Genomic DNA, 14,235 nt, shown 5'->3' with positions numbered 1-14,235 from the left:
GGAAGGGGCTGGCACTGTGGCACAGTGGGTAAAACCGCCACCTGCAATGCTGGCATTCCATATGGGCACTGGTTCGAGTCCCAGCTGCTCCACTTCTGATCCACCTCTCTGCTATGGCCCCTGCACCCACGTGGAAGACCCAGAAGAAGCTCCTGGCTTCAGATTGGCACAGTCCCGGCCATTGCGGCCAACTAGGAAGTGAGCTAGTGGATGGAAGACTGACACACACTCTCTCACTCTTTCTCTCTCTCTGCCTCTCATTCTCTCTATGACTCTAACTTTCAAGTAAACATAAAAAAAAAAAAATTAAAAAATAAATTAAAAAAAGGAACTGAGAAAGAAAGAAAAGGTTACCAGGTAATATCTGTTGTATAATATTTACATACACACACACACACACACAGAACAAAAGGGTAGTCAGTGATTATTCAATTATTTTTTTCCGTTTTGAAAAGCATTTTACTCTACTTCTGAATGCCTGCAATCAAATTTCTTTACTATTACCATGCCCACTAGTTGTAAGTCATTTTCTTAAAACTGCTTTTACTCATTATTTATCATCATTCTCTTATACTCTTTGACTCTTCATCTCTCCCCATATCATAAGGTGAATGCAAGCAAGTTCATTTCAAATCTTAGTTTAAATAAAAAATAATTAGCAAATTCTATTCACCAGTTCTAAAGAATGACACTCCACTACCAAGAAACACAAAGTCTAGTAACCAGCTCTTTTTCTAGAACTATTTTAAGGTAATAATAAAATGGTTCATAATATTTATAGGGTAAAATTGCACCTATTTATAGAAGGAATCTTCCCAAAGATAGTCAGCTTCAACTGCTTCCAAAATGAAGGAGACCAAATGAAAAGAGGCAGCCACCATTATATTTTTTAAATTCAGTAAAGTTTAATACTCTTGTGGTTTCACCTATGTATACAATGCAGCTTTTCCTAGCCAAGGATGCTACTACTGAACTTCTGTTATAAAAGGGATTTGATCTGCTTGCAACAAGTACCACCTCCCCCACCAACACTACAGGACTGAAATTTTTCCACATAAAAATATTCAAGCTGGCTACCTAGAGTTAGATGCTATAGGCCTTAGTAAAACTAATAGCTGGAAATATTAACTATTTATCCTTTAAGTCCTTGATAATCAAATAAAAAAAAGACATCAAATGGCTAAAAATTAAAAAACAAACTGAGTTTTGGGGCTACTGCCTGCAATGCCAGCATCCCATATGGGAGCCAATTCAAGTTCCAGCTCCTCCACTTCCTATCCAGCTCCCTGCAAGTACACTTGAGGAAAGCAGCAGATGGCCCAAGTGCTTGGGCCCCTGTACTCATGTAGGAGACCAGAAGGAAGCTTCTGACTCATGGCTTCATCCTGGCAAAGCCATTGTGGTCATTTGGAGAGTGAACCAGGAAATGAAATACCTCTTTCTTTCTCCCTCTCTTCCTCCCTAATTCTAACTTTCAAAAAAAAAAAAAAAAATACACTGAGTTTCTTCTTATGAATCACTGACTATGCCAATATTACAAGTTGGAAACAATGTATGAAAAAAGAGGTATTTGAGGCCAGCGCCACAGCTCACTTGGCTAATCCTCCACCTGCGGTGCCAGTACCCAGGGTTCTAGTCCCGGTCAGAGCGCCGGATTCTGTCCTGGGTGCTCCTCTTCCAGTCCTGCTCTCTACTGTGGCCCGGGAAGGCAGTGGAAGATGGCCCAAGTGCTTAGCCCTGCACCCGCATGGGAGACCAGGAGAAGCACCTGGCTCCTGGCTTTGGATCGGTGCAGCGCGCCAGCCATAGCAGCCACTGGGGGGGGGGGGGGGGGTGAATCAACGGAAGGAAGACCTTCTCTCTCTCTCTCTCTCACTGTCTAACTCTGCCTGTCAAAAAAAAAAAAAAAAAAAAGAAGAAGAGAGAAAAAAGAGGTGTTTGAAATGGAATAAAGACAAAATTTCAGTAAGAAATAGGCATACTTAAGAATATAAATTAGCAGATGCACAAAACCTAAAGATAAGAATTTGTCACAAAAATTCAGTAACTTTTGGTTTGTATTTTATTACCTTTTGGGGGATTTTTTTTTTTCTGAGACGTTATATTCACAGTTCTCATTTGCTTAAGAATCCCTATCCATTTTTTTTTAAGCAATGATGAGTAGGAAAAAATGGTGTGACTGAAAAAACATAAGAGGAAGACCAATATGTGTAGGCAAGCTTTACAGTACAGAGAATATCCAACCTAGAAGGATCCTAGACAGTCTCTCTGGCTTATGTTGATGAACAGGCTTCTAACCACGGTCTCACCTCTTCACTCCTACATATTTCCAATATATCTTTCAGATAGCTGCCAGAGTGATCTCAATGAGTAACACAGATCTAGTGCTCCTCAAAAGTCTGCTTCCCACTGCCCTTTGCATTTTATCCTAACTCCTTCTTGTTAAAGCAAAACCCTACATAATCTTTTCCCTATCTCTCCAGTCCCAACCCTGCATTCATTTCTTAAGGCAGCCAGTTAAATATTTATTGAGCTTCTACTTGGTGCCAGAAACTGCTATGCTCTGAAGGTGCTGTGATGAACAAATCAAAAGCATCCCTCTTCCCCATCTTATACTCTAGCAGTGGCAAGGAAAATTAGTAAGCAGGCAGATAAATAAATAACTACTATAGATTGTGGCACGTGATATGATGCAAACAGTTATCCACTCAGCACCCTGTTTCTATCACAACACATATCACAATCTGTAATTATTTCATTCATCTGACTACTTACTTTATGAATTTACCCTCCATAAGGGTGTAATCAGGTTTTATTCACTGCTGCATCAAAAGAATTTAGAACAATGCCTAGCATGTGCTTCAATATTTATTTGATATTGAATGAATACCTATTCTATCCTCTAATTTAGGAATAAGTGAAGTAAGGGCTTAATGGTTGTCAAAGGTCAAAGAAGAGTCAGTAGGAATTTGAATGATAAACTGCTAAGAAGTAGTCCAAATTAAACCACATTCAAAATATTGATCTCGGGGCCGGCGCTGTGGTGTAGCAGCTAAAGCCGCCGCCGGCAGTGCTGGCATCCCATATGGACATCGGTTCAAGACCCAGCTGATCCACTTCTGATCCAGCTCTCTGCTATGGCCTGGGAAAGCAGAAGAAATGGCCTAAGCTCTTAGGCCCCTGCATCCCTTTGGGAGACCTGGAGGAAGCTCCTGGCTCCGAATCGGCACAGCTCTGGCAGTTGCAGCCAATTGGGGAGTGAACCAGTAGATGAAAGACCTCTCTCTCTCCACCTCTCTCTCTGTGTAACTCTTTCAAAGTAAATAAATAAATCCTTAGGAAAAAAAACAAAATATTAATCTCAAAATTTGAATGATTACATTGAAAGCTTAAGCACATAATACCTAAAAACAGACTTGATTATCTTCCAAAACTTTAGTTCTACAATAAAAAGTTTTAACACACTTGAGTAAAGTTGTCTAAGAAAAACATATTTAATTTCCAACCAATTAAATAGAGATAAAGATTTACTCCAATGTTTCTTTTTAATGCATGCTAGAACAATGAGACCTTAAAGTATTCCTTGTAAACAACCATTATATCTGAATATTCTAAATATTTCCTGGCACCTCTCTGATATTCTATATTGACATTTTCTTTGGCTAGGTCATGTGGTCAGAATATTATTTCACGTTAACTGATGAGTAATTTTACCTGCAAATTAAAAAATTACCTCCCAGGAAATAGATCTACATTTTTCAAGTATTTTACATCCTGTATCTTTTTAAATTAACTTAGATTAAAAACGAACATATGTACGTAACATCTCCTCTGAAGTAGCTACTGTGTTACATGGCACATTGTTTCATTTAATACATCTCGGTTTACAAATTTAAAAAGTTAATCTCAGAGTTTCAGAATATTGCCAACATCTAATAACCTGCTCATGCCCCTTCAAACTGAAATACTGTAGTGCCTTGGAGCAAGCTAGATTTAATAAACATAGTCATAAATATGAGAATACATATTTTACCAGTAATGGTCTCATTTCTATAAAGTATAAATTTTAAAATTAGTAGTTATAACTAGGAAGAGTTCTCACTCCACACTTTCTGAACAGACAGGCTTACTTTTTATTGCAGTATGTAAAGACTTGATTAGTTTTTTTAAAAAAAGATTTATTTATTTGAAAGCGTTACAAAGAGAGAAAAAGAGAGGCAGAGGCAGAGAGATAGAGAGAGAGGTCTTCCATCCAATGGTTTACTCTCCAATTGGCCGCAATGGCCAGAGCTGCGCTGATCAGAAGCCAAGAGCCAGGAGCTTCTTCTGGTCTTCCCACGCAGCCCCAAGACTTGATTAGTTTTAAAAATCTTTTAGAAGTCAACCACTCCCCCTATGTATAGCCAGATCTTCTAATCTAGATCTTCTTGCTTTACATTTATTTTCTTCAGCAACATTAGGAAATAAAATGATTTCCAGGGGCCAGTGCTGTGGCGTAACCAGTAAAGCTGCCACCTGCAGTGCTGGCATCCCATATGGGTGCCGGTTCGAAACCTGGCTGCTCCACTTCTGATCCAGTTCTCTGCTATGGCCTGGGAAAGCCGTAGAAAATGGCTCAAGCCCTTGGGCCCCTGCACCCATGTGGGAGACCAGGAAGAAGTTCCTGGCTCCTGGCTTCAGATCAGCACAGGAGTAAACCAACTGATGGAAGGCTCTCTCTGTGTAACTCTTTCAAGTAAATAACTAAAATACATTTTTTTAAAAAATAAATTAAATAAAATGATTTCCAGTGTGACTACAGGCAACCAAACAAAAAACTGCTATCTAGTCCAAAAGAAAGGTTTAGGCTGCAGCCTTAAGATAGCACTTACTAAGATCAAAAAAGCATCTGGGGCCGGTGCTGTGGTGCAGCGGGCTAAAGCCCTGGCCTGAGGCACCGGCATCCCATATGTGCGCCAGTTCTAGTCCCGCCTGCTCCTCTTCTGATCCAGCTCTCTGCTAAGGCCTGGGAAAGCAGTAGAAGATGGCCTGGGAAAGCAGAAGATGGCCCAGGTCCTTGGGCCCCTTCACCTGTGTGGGAGACCCAGAAGAAGCTCCTGGCTCCTGGCTTCGGATCAGCTCAGCTCTGGCCATTGTGGCCATCTGGGGAGTGAACTAGAGGATGGAAGACCTCTCTCTCTGTCTCTACCTCTCTCTGTAACTCTGTCTTTCAAATAAATAAAAAATCTTTTTAAAAAAAAGTATCTAAGGTACTTCTATAGAACAGCATAATTTGCTCTAAGGACAATGCCTCACATAGATTTCAAAGAACATAATCTGGATGACCAGTAAGAGAAATTACTGGAATTACTGGAATTTGACCATTATTTAAGCACAAACAATGTACTGAGCCACTAATGCTTAAAATTCTCTAAGTAGATAGCACAATGGAGACACATCCATCACACAATGACTGCCCCTATAAGAGTACTACACTTTTATTCTTCCCAATCTATGACTGTATCATCACCCTTGCTTATCCTCTCAATCCATTTCTATCTGTGAATTTCCTTAGTTATGAAAATGCTTTCTATTTTCAGCAAGCTCTCTCTTTACAATTATCTCTTAGCCATCCTGTCTTAATCTTCAAATTGCATTTCTGTCCATATCTATGTATGTCCATCAGGATCTGCATCATCTACTCCTATATTTCCTTGGTTCTAATTATTCTTTATCTGGACTTACCCTCTCAACTAAGGCTCTCGTAAACCTTCAAGCAATTAGGAATATCCCTTCAACACACAAATCTCTTCTTCAGACTTGGTCAAAATTTCTCCAAACCAACTTATCTTCCATCATGGTCAAGTTTACTCTCAAATGTCTTCTGTGTTACTGATAAAATTTTGTGCCTTTTCCTTCATGTTAACATGAATATCTTTAACTGCCTGCTAATACTTTTTACCCTGGTATTAGGATCTATCTCCTCCAGCAAATCGTTCCTAAATGGAAAAAAAAAATCCAAACTCCCCAAAATCTAATTTTGTTTCAGTGCCTTCATGTGTGCTTAATTTATCCAACTAGTCCAGCAGAAAGAACAGCTCAATCAGGGAAAGTCCATGTTATCCCCTTGGGGCGCATTTTCCCTATATTCTGTACATAGGCACACATTCTCTACTTTGAAGTAACTAAGTTTTTGAAGTAACTATATTTTTCAGTGCAGTTTGTTTTCAATGCATATATTTGTATTGCACATATTTACTTGGGATGTTTCCTTATTTCAGAGAGTACTAAATAGGCAAAACAGGGGATTGTTGAACTATTGTCAGTGTTGTTTAGGAGTTTACAATCCATTAGTTGGTCACTGAATCAATTAATTGGTCATAATCCACATTTTAAAATGAAATAGAGTATTAAACTAAATAAAGTCCTGCACACAGTAAGGGTAAACAGTTCATGCTATCTGGCTTCTGTATATACACACACAGACTATTACTATTACATAGGAGGCAAGTCATGACATAATATATAATTATTACTGTAGGTTATGGTCAAAAAAGTATGAAAGCCATTGAACTTGAATATCAAAGATTCCTTTTAAGTCTATACAATTCAAATTATATCAAAAGATTTAATCTAAGGCTCAGAAGACAAAGTATTTTTTTAAAAATGAAGAGGATATTAAAACAACAAATTCATTTTTTAATAAAATGTCACTATTCAATTCCAATTTTAAAAGAACATAATTATAAAGCTTTTAGAGTAGGAAAAATCAGAGATCATCAACCCAATATCATCACTTCAATACATAAGAGGAAAAACCTGGCCCAAGGTGGTGAAATTGTTTCATTTCATTCATTCAATAAACGTTTGCTGACCACCTATGGTGTGCCACTCTCCAGGAATGGATCTGTAGATAAAGGGAAGATGTCTTCAAAGAGTATAACCAGGAAAGTGAACATTTACATAATGTAAAATAGAAACAGGCATGTAAACATTTTGCAATAATTACTGAAATCAAGGTTATTTACAAGGTGTTGAGTGAACAGAAGGCAACTAATTCAATCTGGGTTGGGTAGCAGAGAAAAATCTAAGGAGGTGATAACTTCTCTGTCTTAGAAACACAGAGGTAGCACTAAAGAGAAAAAAATAACATATAAAAGGTACACACTGATACACAATAAAGGAAGAAGCATTCAGGAAACTGCAAGTGAAGTTTGTTATGGCTGGAATATAGTACTCACGTTGATCAGGAGCAGAGGCAGAATAGCAACCATTTATTTACAGTAGGCAGTATTAAGACCGCATTTGCAGTTGAGAAAAGTGAGGCCCAAAAGTGAAATGATTTGATCAAGACTAAGTTGTGAAGCCAGAACTTAAACTAAGGAAGTCCAACTCCAGCATGTACACTCTTAACTACATAACAAGAGGTAATAGAAAAAAGGCAGGAACTAAATGATGAAGGACATTATATGCCATTCTAAGGCTTTAGATTATATGCTAAAGGTGACTCACAGTCAGTGAAAGGTTTCAAGCAAGAGTGACATATTTAGATTTATTTCTTAATGAGGTCACTCTGGCAGCTATGTGGATGGATTAGGAAGAGAGGAAGTAGTGACAGGAAATCATCTCATCTTAGCTAGAAAGGTAGTACAATAATTCAGGTAAGAGAAAATGACAGATAAGCCAGATAGTGGCAGTACTGGCACCAGAGGCCAGGTCATCTAACCACCATGACCATATTCTTGGTCACTATCCCTAAGAATCTCCCATTTTTACCCCTTAACTCTACCATTTGAACAATTCATGAAATTCAACCTCAGAGACAGCATATTTCCTTTAAATCCTTTATTCAACAAAACCTGACCATTATATGCTTTGGATATATGAAAGTGACTAACATAAATCTCACTGGAGAATGACGGAAAGTCAATTGCTATCTCCAATAGTTTTCTTGCCTTCTTCCTCTATACACTATTCCTGGAACTTTCATGTTCAATAGTCAATTTGAAATCAATGTTCTGTCTAGACATGACTGTTATAACCTAACAGAATTAAATCTACCACAGAGGAAGTCTAATGAGGTCCTATCAGTAGCAATAAATATATATACTCTCGAGTCTGGTAAAATTTTGGCCTAAACAGAGATGATGAATGAATAAAAATAAGTGATACACATTTGAAGCAACAGAGACATAAGGAAAATCTAAATATTAAGAAGGGAATAAGAGCAATCTAAAATTCAAGTCATCTAATTTCCAAGAGAGTAACACTACTTCCGTGTGTGTGTGTGTGTGTGTGTGTAAATGAGAGAGAGAGAGAGAGAGAGAGAGAGAGAAAGGAGGAGGAGGAGGAGGGAGAAACGGAAACCAGCAAATGAAAGAAAAATGGAAAAGTTTATCTACTCAATTCTCAAGCATCCTAAATCCAACCCGTTTTCATTTAAACTACAGGTATGTCCCACATGAGCCACCCATGAAACTAAGCAACGGCTAGGTTTCCTAGCAAGCAGCCTATATTATTCAGAAGTTCAGAAGGGATAGAGTAGGGGAACAGTAAAAAAGGGAGACAAGTGGAAAGAAAACTAAAATGAAAGAGAAAGAGATATGGTATGTTCCAGAACATGGAGCAATAAGCAAAGGCATACTATTAACCCCAGTATCATATCTTGCCAAGATTATCTATGATCTGAGAGACACCATGACAAGTAGCAACAGAAGAGAGCATGAAAAGACAAATTTAAATCACAGTTACGACACATCAAAGATGAGAAATGGAGAGTACTTAACAAAAGTAAAAATGCAACAAGTAAAGCCTTAGAATCTGAGGAGCAACTTAAAGATTATTAAAATCTCATCCTGTTTAGTTATACATCACTTCTCAAGAACAGCTAACAGAGATTCTGGTGGACTCAAAAGGTGAAAATGTCAGTAGTATTAGAAGGAAGTTATGAGGAGGTGTGTTAGAGAGAAAGAATGAACTTATTTGCATACTTTTTGTGGGAGTGACTTCAGAATTTTTCTCTCAATGGCATAGTGCTACTTACTTTGTTAAGAATTTTACTGTCATTTTTAATCTGGCTAGTCTGGCTAATTTCCAGAAAACTACAGTTCAAAACAAAGTAAGCACATATTATGGTCAAGATTTAACCTTCAAAAGGGAAAAAGACCTGTAATATATCACAGAGTATTACTTGGAGTACCCTAAATGAATCTAATAGGAACAAAACCCAGCAAATGATTCTCAAGAGAATGCTGTAATTAAGAAATCATCATAAAAGTTTCTTAAAGTTAGTAGACAAAAGAAATAATCCCTTTTTTTAAAAAATCAAATTTCCTTGAAACCACTCAAGGAGTATGTAACAGTGAACATATCTGTTCCATATGATACTTATGACACTTTCAATCACCATGTTAAACACACACACACACAAACACACACACCTGCCTTGCAGTCCAGTGATTTCAACAAGGATAAAATGAAACATCCTTAAAGATGATGATTATTACAAAAAGAATACAGGATCAAAAGCAAGTATTATTAAATTTGATATCCTGACCTATCATTCATCATATCCATGAGCATATCTTCATGAGCATTCTATCAATTAGATGATTGAAGAGCTTATCCAAAAGCCATAAACAATATTTTTAATAAGGTATAACAGGATAAATAACATACATATCTATTGTTGTTTCTCTAATCATATTCTAATTTTAAAAGATAGTGAAAATTTTCAATTCAAGGTCACCTGGAGATCATCAACACCATGTACTCATAAAATTTAGATGACTGCCTTTGACGGGAGTGGGGGGTGAGGGGGCAGTGATGGCCTTTTACTAGTGGACTAAAATTAGAAGTTTCAAGAAGGTTTACCAATCTTGACACTATGGACATTCTTAGCCAGATAATTCTTTGTTCCACTCCTGTGCACTGTTGGATACTTGGCAGCATCCCTGCTATTATATTTGAATTTGATCACAGACATTTGAGAGATTCTGCCTTTTAGAAAACTCATCACTAACTATCTAATACTTGTTAGCCAAAGTTAGAAGAGTCTGTACTAACTCTCCCTCCAACCACACATACTCACTGACACACACATTATTGCCTAGCTGAACTGAATATGCAACATAACCACAACATTTCCATCTTATTTCATCAAATACAATGACCATACCTCTCCAGCTTACAGCAAATCCAAAGGAATCGCAGAATTCTCAACTTACTTCAATGCAACTCAAATACCACAACAGCTGCATCACTCTAGGTAGAATAAACCTAAGTACTAGGACAAGTACTAAACTCATCCTCATATTTTAACAAACTATGGGAAAAGATACAAATTAACCATGATGCTTTAAAAAGAAAAAAAAAATTGAGGAGATTCCCTGTTTGGAAACACAGTCTGAGGAGGGATACAAGGAATGAAAAAAATTCAAAGTCAAAGGAAATTCGAAAACATTCCAGGATGAGGGCAAAACTCAAAATGTTTCTCCTGGACTGTAAGAGAAGAACATTATCTAGTTGGTCATATCCTGTAAGAATAATCAGCATAATCAGCCTCCAGAATACATACAGAAACTAAAAAAATCAAAGTCCACAAATTACTAAAGGAAACAGTAAACATCCACCCTTAACACCTGTAATAAACTGTTCTTTCCCACTATTCCCATTTGATTTTAAACCAAATATCCAAAGACTGAAAACTGACAACTTGACAAATTTTTTAAATTCTCAAAAAATAGCCACCCTCATGCTTCCAGTATGTCAAATTACACATGACATAGAAAAATCAATTAGAAGGAGAAAACACAATAATCCCTTTTTAAGAGGGCATTTGATGCATAACAAAGTTCTTTCAAAAATCTGAGACTTTAAATACTAAAAATTTTCCTGTATAGATTAAGGCTTTTAAGATAAATTCAATTGTCTTCAATAGAATCACAGAGTTTAGTTTAACCTAGAATTAAAAAAAAAAAAGCCTATTCAACAATACTTAATATTAGTTTAATATAAACGATATCTACATATGTGTTCTATAGCAACAATATCACTACTTCAAAAATCTAACTATTAACTTCCTGACCCGGTGAAAAATAATCCTCCAAGAAACTAATGCTCATTCCTTTTACTTCCAAATCAAGCAGAGGAAGCTGTAAGATCTGTAACCACAACCTGCTTTTTCAGAAGTAAACCTTGAGACAGCTCAAGAATAACCTCCTTTAACCAATTAGTGTGACTCAGGTGGGTTTGAGAGGAAATAATGTCCACAATTCCTTGGTCAGTGGCCATGTTGCCCCTCCTCCTCAAGGGCAACAGATCAGAAAAAGGATCTTAACAAGATGAGTTCACCAGCCAGAACATACAGGGACAGAAGAGAAAGATTACTATGGGAAAGATAAAAACTACATGGCTAAGTCATCTCACAAAAGCAAGAGGTTTAATGTTATCAAGGCCTTCATTCATTTCAGACACACCATTGTTTAGCTTCCTCCGCAAACCATGCACAAAAAGAACTGTCAGCCTGCCTTAAGCATGTTCCTTCTTCCATTTAAACAGACATGATTCTTTTGGTTAATCTCTGGCAATGATCGCCATTTCACAACACATTCAGCCCACCCGGAACTGATCAATACCACTACAGACATAAGACTAGACTTTATCCATTTATTAACCACAAGGAAATGTACCATTCAGCAAAATTCTATACATTACAAGATTCTATTAAAGGGGGGTGGGGGTGGGGAAGTCGGAGGGAGGCACACACACACACACACATCACAGAGGTACACAAAGAAAAGGCTACCACCCTCTAATTTTCCTGTGGCAGAGGAGATAAAGACATAGCCACGAAACCTGTCAATTCTTCCCACCACCCCCCCATGATTCTATTTCACAACCTAGCAAATGGATATTGAATATTATGCTAAGCAGATTCACTACGACTTTTAAATGGTTTCATCTATGGAACTAACTCTCCTGTTATGTATGTCTTCACACCTTTGAGCTAGATGCTGTATCCATTTACAGGAATTCAAATACAAAAGACTAGATAGTTTCTCCAACCACTGGTTGCAACCATACAACGTCCTCACAAAACGTAAATTTCGAATATAAAATGGCCAGAACGTTCTTCAACCCTGGGCTAGAATCTATTTCATGAGTATAGCACATTTAACAGCACAAACAATTTCACACGGGCTGTTCTAAAGCGAAAACAATGCTTCAATACAAAGCGCTTCAGATAAGTATTCCGTAGGTAAGCAGAATCTATGCCTGAAAACAGCACACAAATGGTGGTCGCCAGCCAGCATATTACCAGCACACCAGCGGCATACCTCTCCTGCACTGGGTGGTGGTCAACACTCCAACAACAACAACTACAACTATTTTTAACACCGCTGGACACTCAAGTTGAAGAAAAACGTGAGGGGAGCCCCAGATTACGATGTAGTAATGGTGCATTGTTTCTCCCGGTCAAAACCTAAGTAGCAACGGAGTTGATCGTGACAGTCGACGGTGAAGCCCTAATTAAAAGGCGAGGCAAAAAAAAAAAAAAAAAAGAAAAGAAAAAGAAAGAAAGGAAAAGAAGCCCTGTTTTGGGAGAGCCTGCAGCAAGTGACATTTCGGAATGCTCCTTTCGGGTCTCAACCTTTGCAGAAATTGTCACTTGTGGTATTTGCGGCTTCACTGCAACCCAACCAGCGCTGTCATCCAGTGTTATGGCCACAAACCATGACTTTCTCACTTCCACAACAACACAGCACTCGCTCTTATCAGCTCGCCAACCCGACTCAAAACCAGAAAAAATTCATGGAGGTTTCCAGATCACAATCAGACCTGGGGGTGGCAGCCGAGGGGCTCGGCGTGCGGGAAGCCTCCCCGGGCTCGGCGGGAGCTCTCCCACCCGACAACAACCGCCGCCGCCAGCAGCGCCTGTCGCGGCAGCCCCGCAGCCCCGCCGCGCCGCGCCGCGCTCCCCGCACCTACCTGAAGAACAAGAGATAAGAAAGACGGCGAACGCCAACTTTGCAGCAGCTCCCATTTTCCCGAGGCGCCAGGGAAGCCGTAGCAAGTTCTCGCTAGATATCCAGTCCCCTGGGTCTTCCTCGGAGACAAACCTCCTGGTGTAAAATCAACCGTCATAAAACATATTCGGAAGCCCCGAGAGGAAAAAGAAAAAAAAAAAAAAAAAACACGTTCACGGGGTTTAAAAAAAGAAAAAAATAAGGAGGAAAAAAAGAGCACAACAATAAAAAAAAAAAATGCACCACGGGGGAAAAACCGCCACACACACGCACAACACACAAAACCAAACAACGAAAAGCCAACAACAACAAAAGCGGGTTTAAATCACTGTCAAAATCACTGTCAGCTGCGCTCGCCTCTCGGGTCTCTCGGAACAAAACGCCAGGCTGAGGCTAACGAGAAGGCGGCGGCGGCGGCGGCGTCCGCTGCCGCCCGGACAGTCCGGGAACCGAGCTGGGTCCGACGTCCGGACCGACCTTCAACCCGGACACCTTAAGTCCGCGGACCACTGGCGACCGAGCTCGTAGCGGTGGCGGCCGAGGCGGCAAAGGCGCTGAGCAGGGCGGCGGGAGTCGGCGGCGACGGGGCTGCAGGCGGCGGCCAAGTTCTGGTCCAGGCTCTAGCTCCGGCTCCGGGCTCCGGGCTCGGCCGCGTTTTCGGTCTCCTGGCCTCCGCCGGCCCCGCCCCCCAGACTTCCGGTTCCGGCCCGAAGCTGGAAGCCAGGCAGCGGAGGAACGCTCGGCGGCGGCGGCGGCTGTGGCGGCGGCAACGGCGGCGGCGGCCGGGCGCAGCGCGCGTGCCGGGCCGGGAGCGCGAGGAGATTGTCGGGGAAGCGCGGCGGGAGCAGGGGAGGGGTGGGAGCGAGGGCGGGGCCGAGTGGATGGCGAGGAGGCGGGGCGGGCCGAGGCTCGATACCGCGAGGCCTCGGCGTCCGGCCTGCTTGGGTGAGAGAGCCCGCGCGACAAAGGGTCGCGGGCGCCTCAGAGTCCCTGAAGCTGTGGCTGGGTGGATGGGGCCGGAGACCTACGCGCCGGGCTTCCGAATCGCGCCCCACTGGCTTCCTGAATAGTCAGGGGGCGTCCAAGAGGAACGAGGACCCCGCCGTGGGGCGAGTGGCCAGTGACTCCCGAGGGGCGTCTGCGGCTCTCCGTGCTCCGGAGGGGCTCCGCCCGCTCCGCCCCGAGCTTCCGAGAGCCGAGTCTGTGGAGCCGGGAGTGGGAGCCGGCC

General features: G+C 40.7%; 1 protein-coding gene across 1 annotated transcript in view; it reads right to left on the bottom strand.

Moving 5' to 3' along the window:
- ACVR2A (activin A receptor type 2A) overlaps window positions 1–13,651 on the bottom strand; it is a 102,105-nt gene extending 88,454 nt beyond the window's left edge. Inside the window, exon 1 of the mRNA XM_062186421.1 lies at window positions 12,970–13,651. Within this exon, the coding sequence (XP_062042405.1) occupies window positions 12,970–13,024 (55 nt within the window). The 5' untranslated portion in view covers window positions 13,025–13,651. The remainder of the gene's footprint in view (window positions 1–12,969) is intronic.
- Between the last annotated feature and the right edge of the window lie 584 nt (window positions 13,652–14,235).

The sequence above is a fragment of the Lepus europaeus genome, chromosome 1 (genome assembly GCF_033115175.1).
Source record: "Lepus europaeus isolate LE1 chromosome 1, mLepTim1.pri, whole genome shotgun sequence".
NCBI lineage: Eukaryota > Metazoa > Chordata > Mammalia > Lagomorpha > Leporidae > Lepus > Lepus europaeus.
This window is presented reverse-complemented; position numbering and strand designations above follow the sequence as displayed.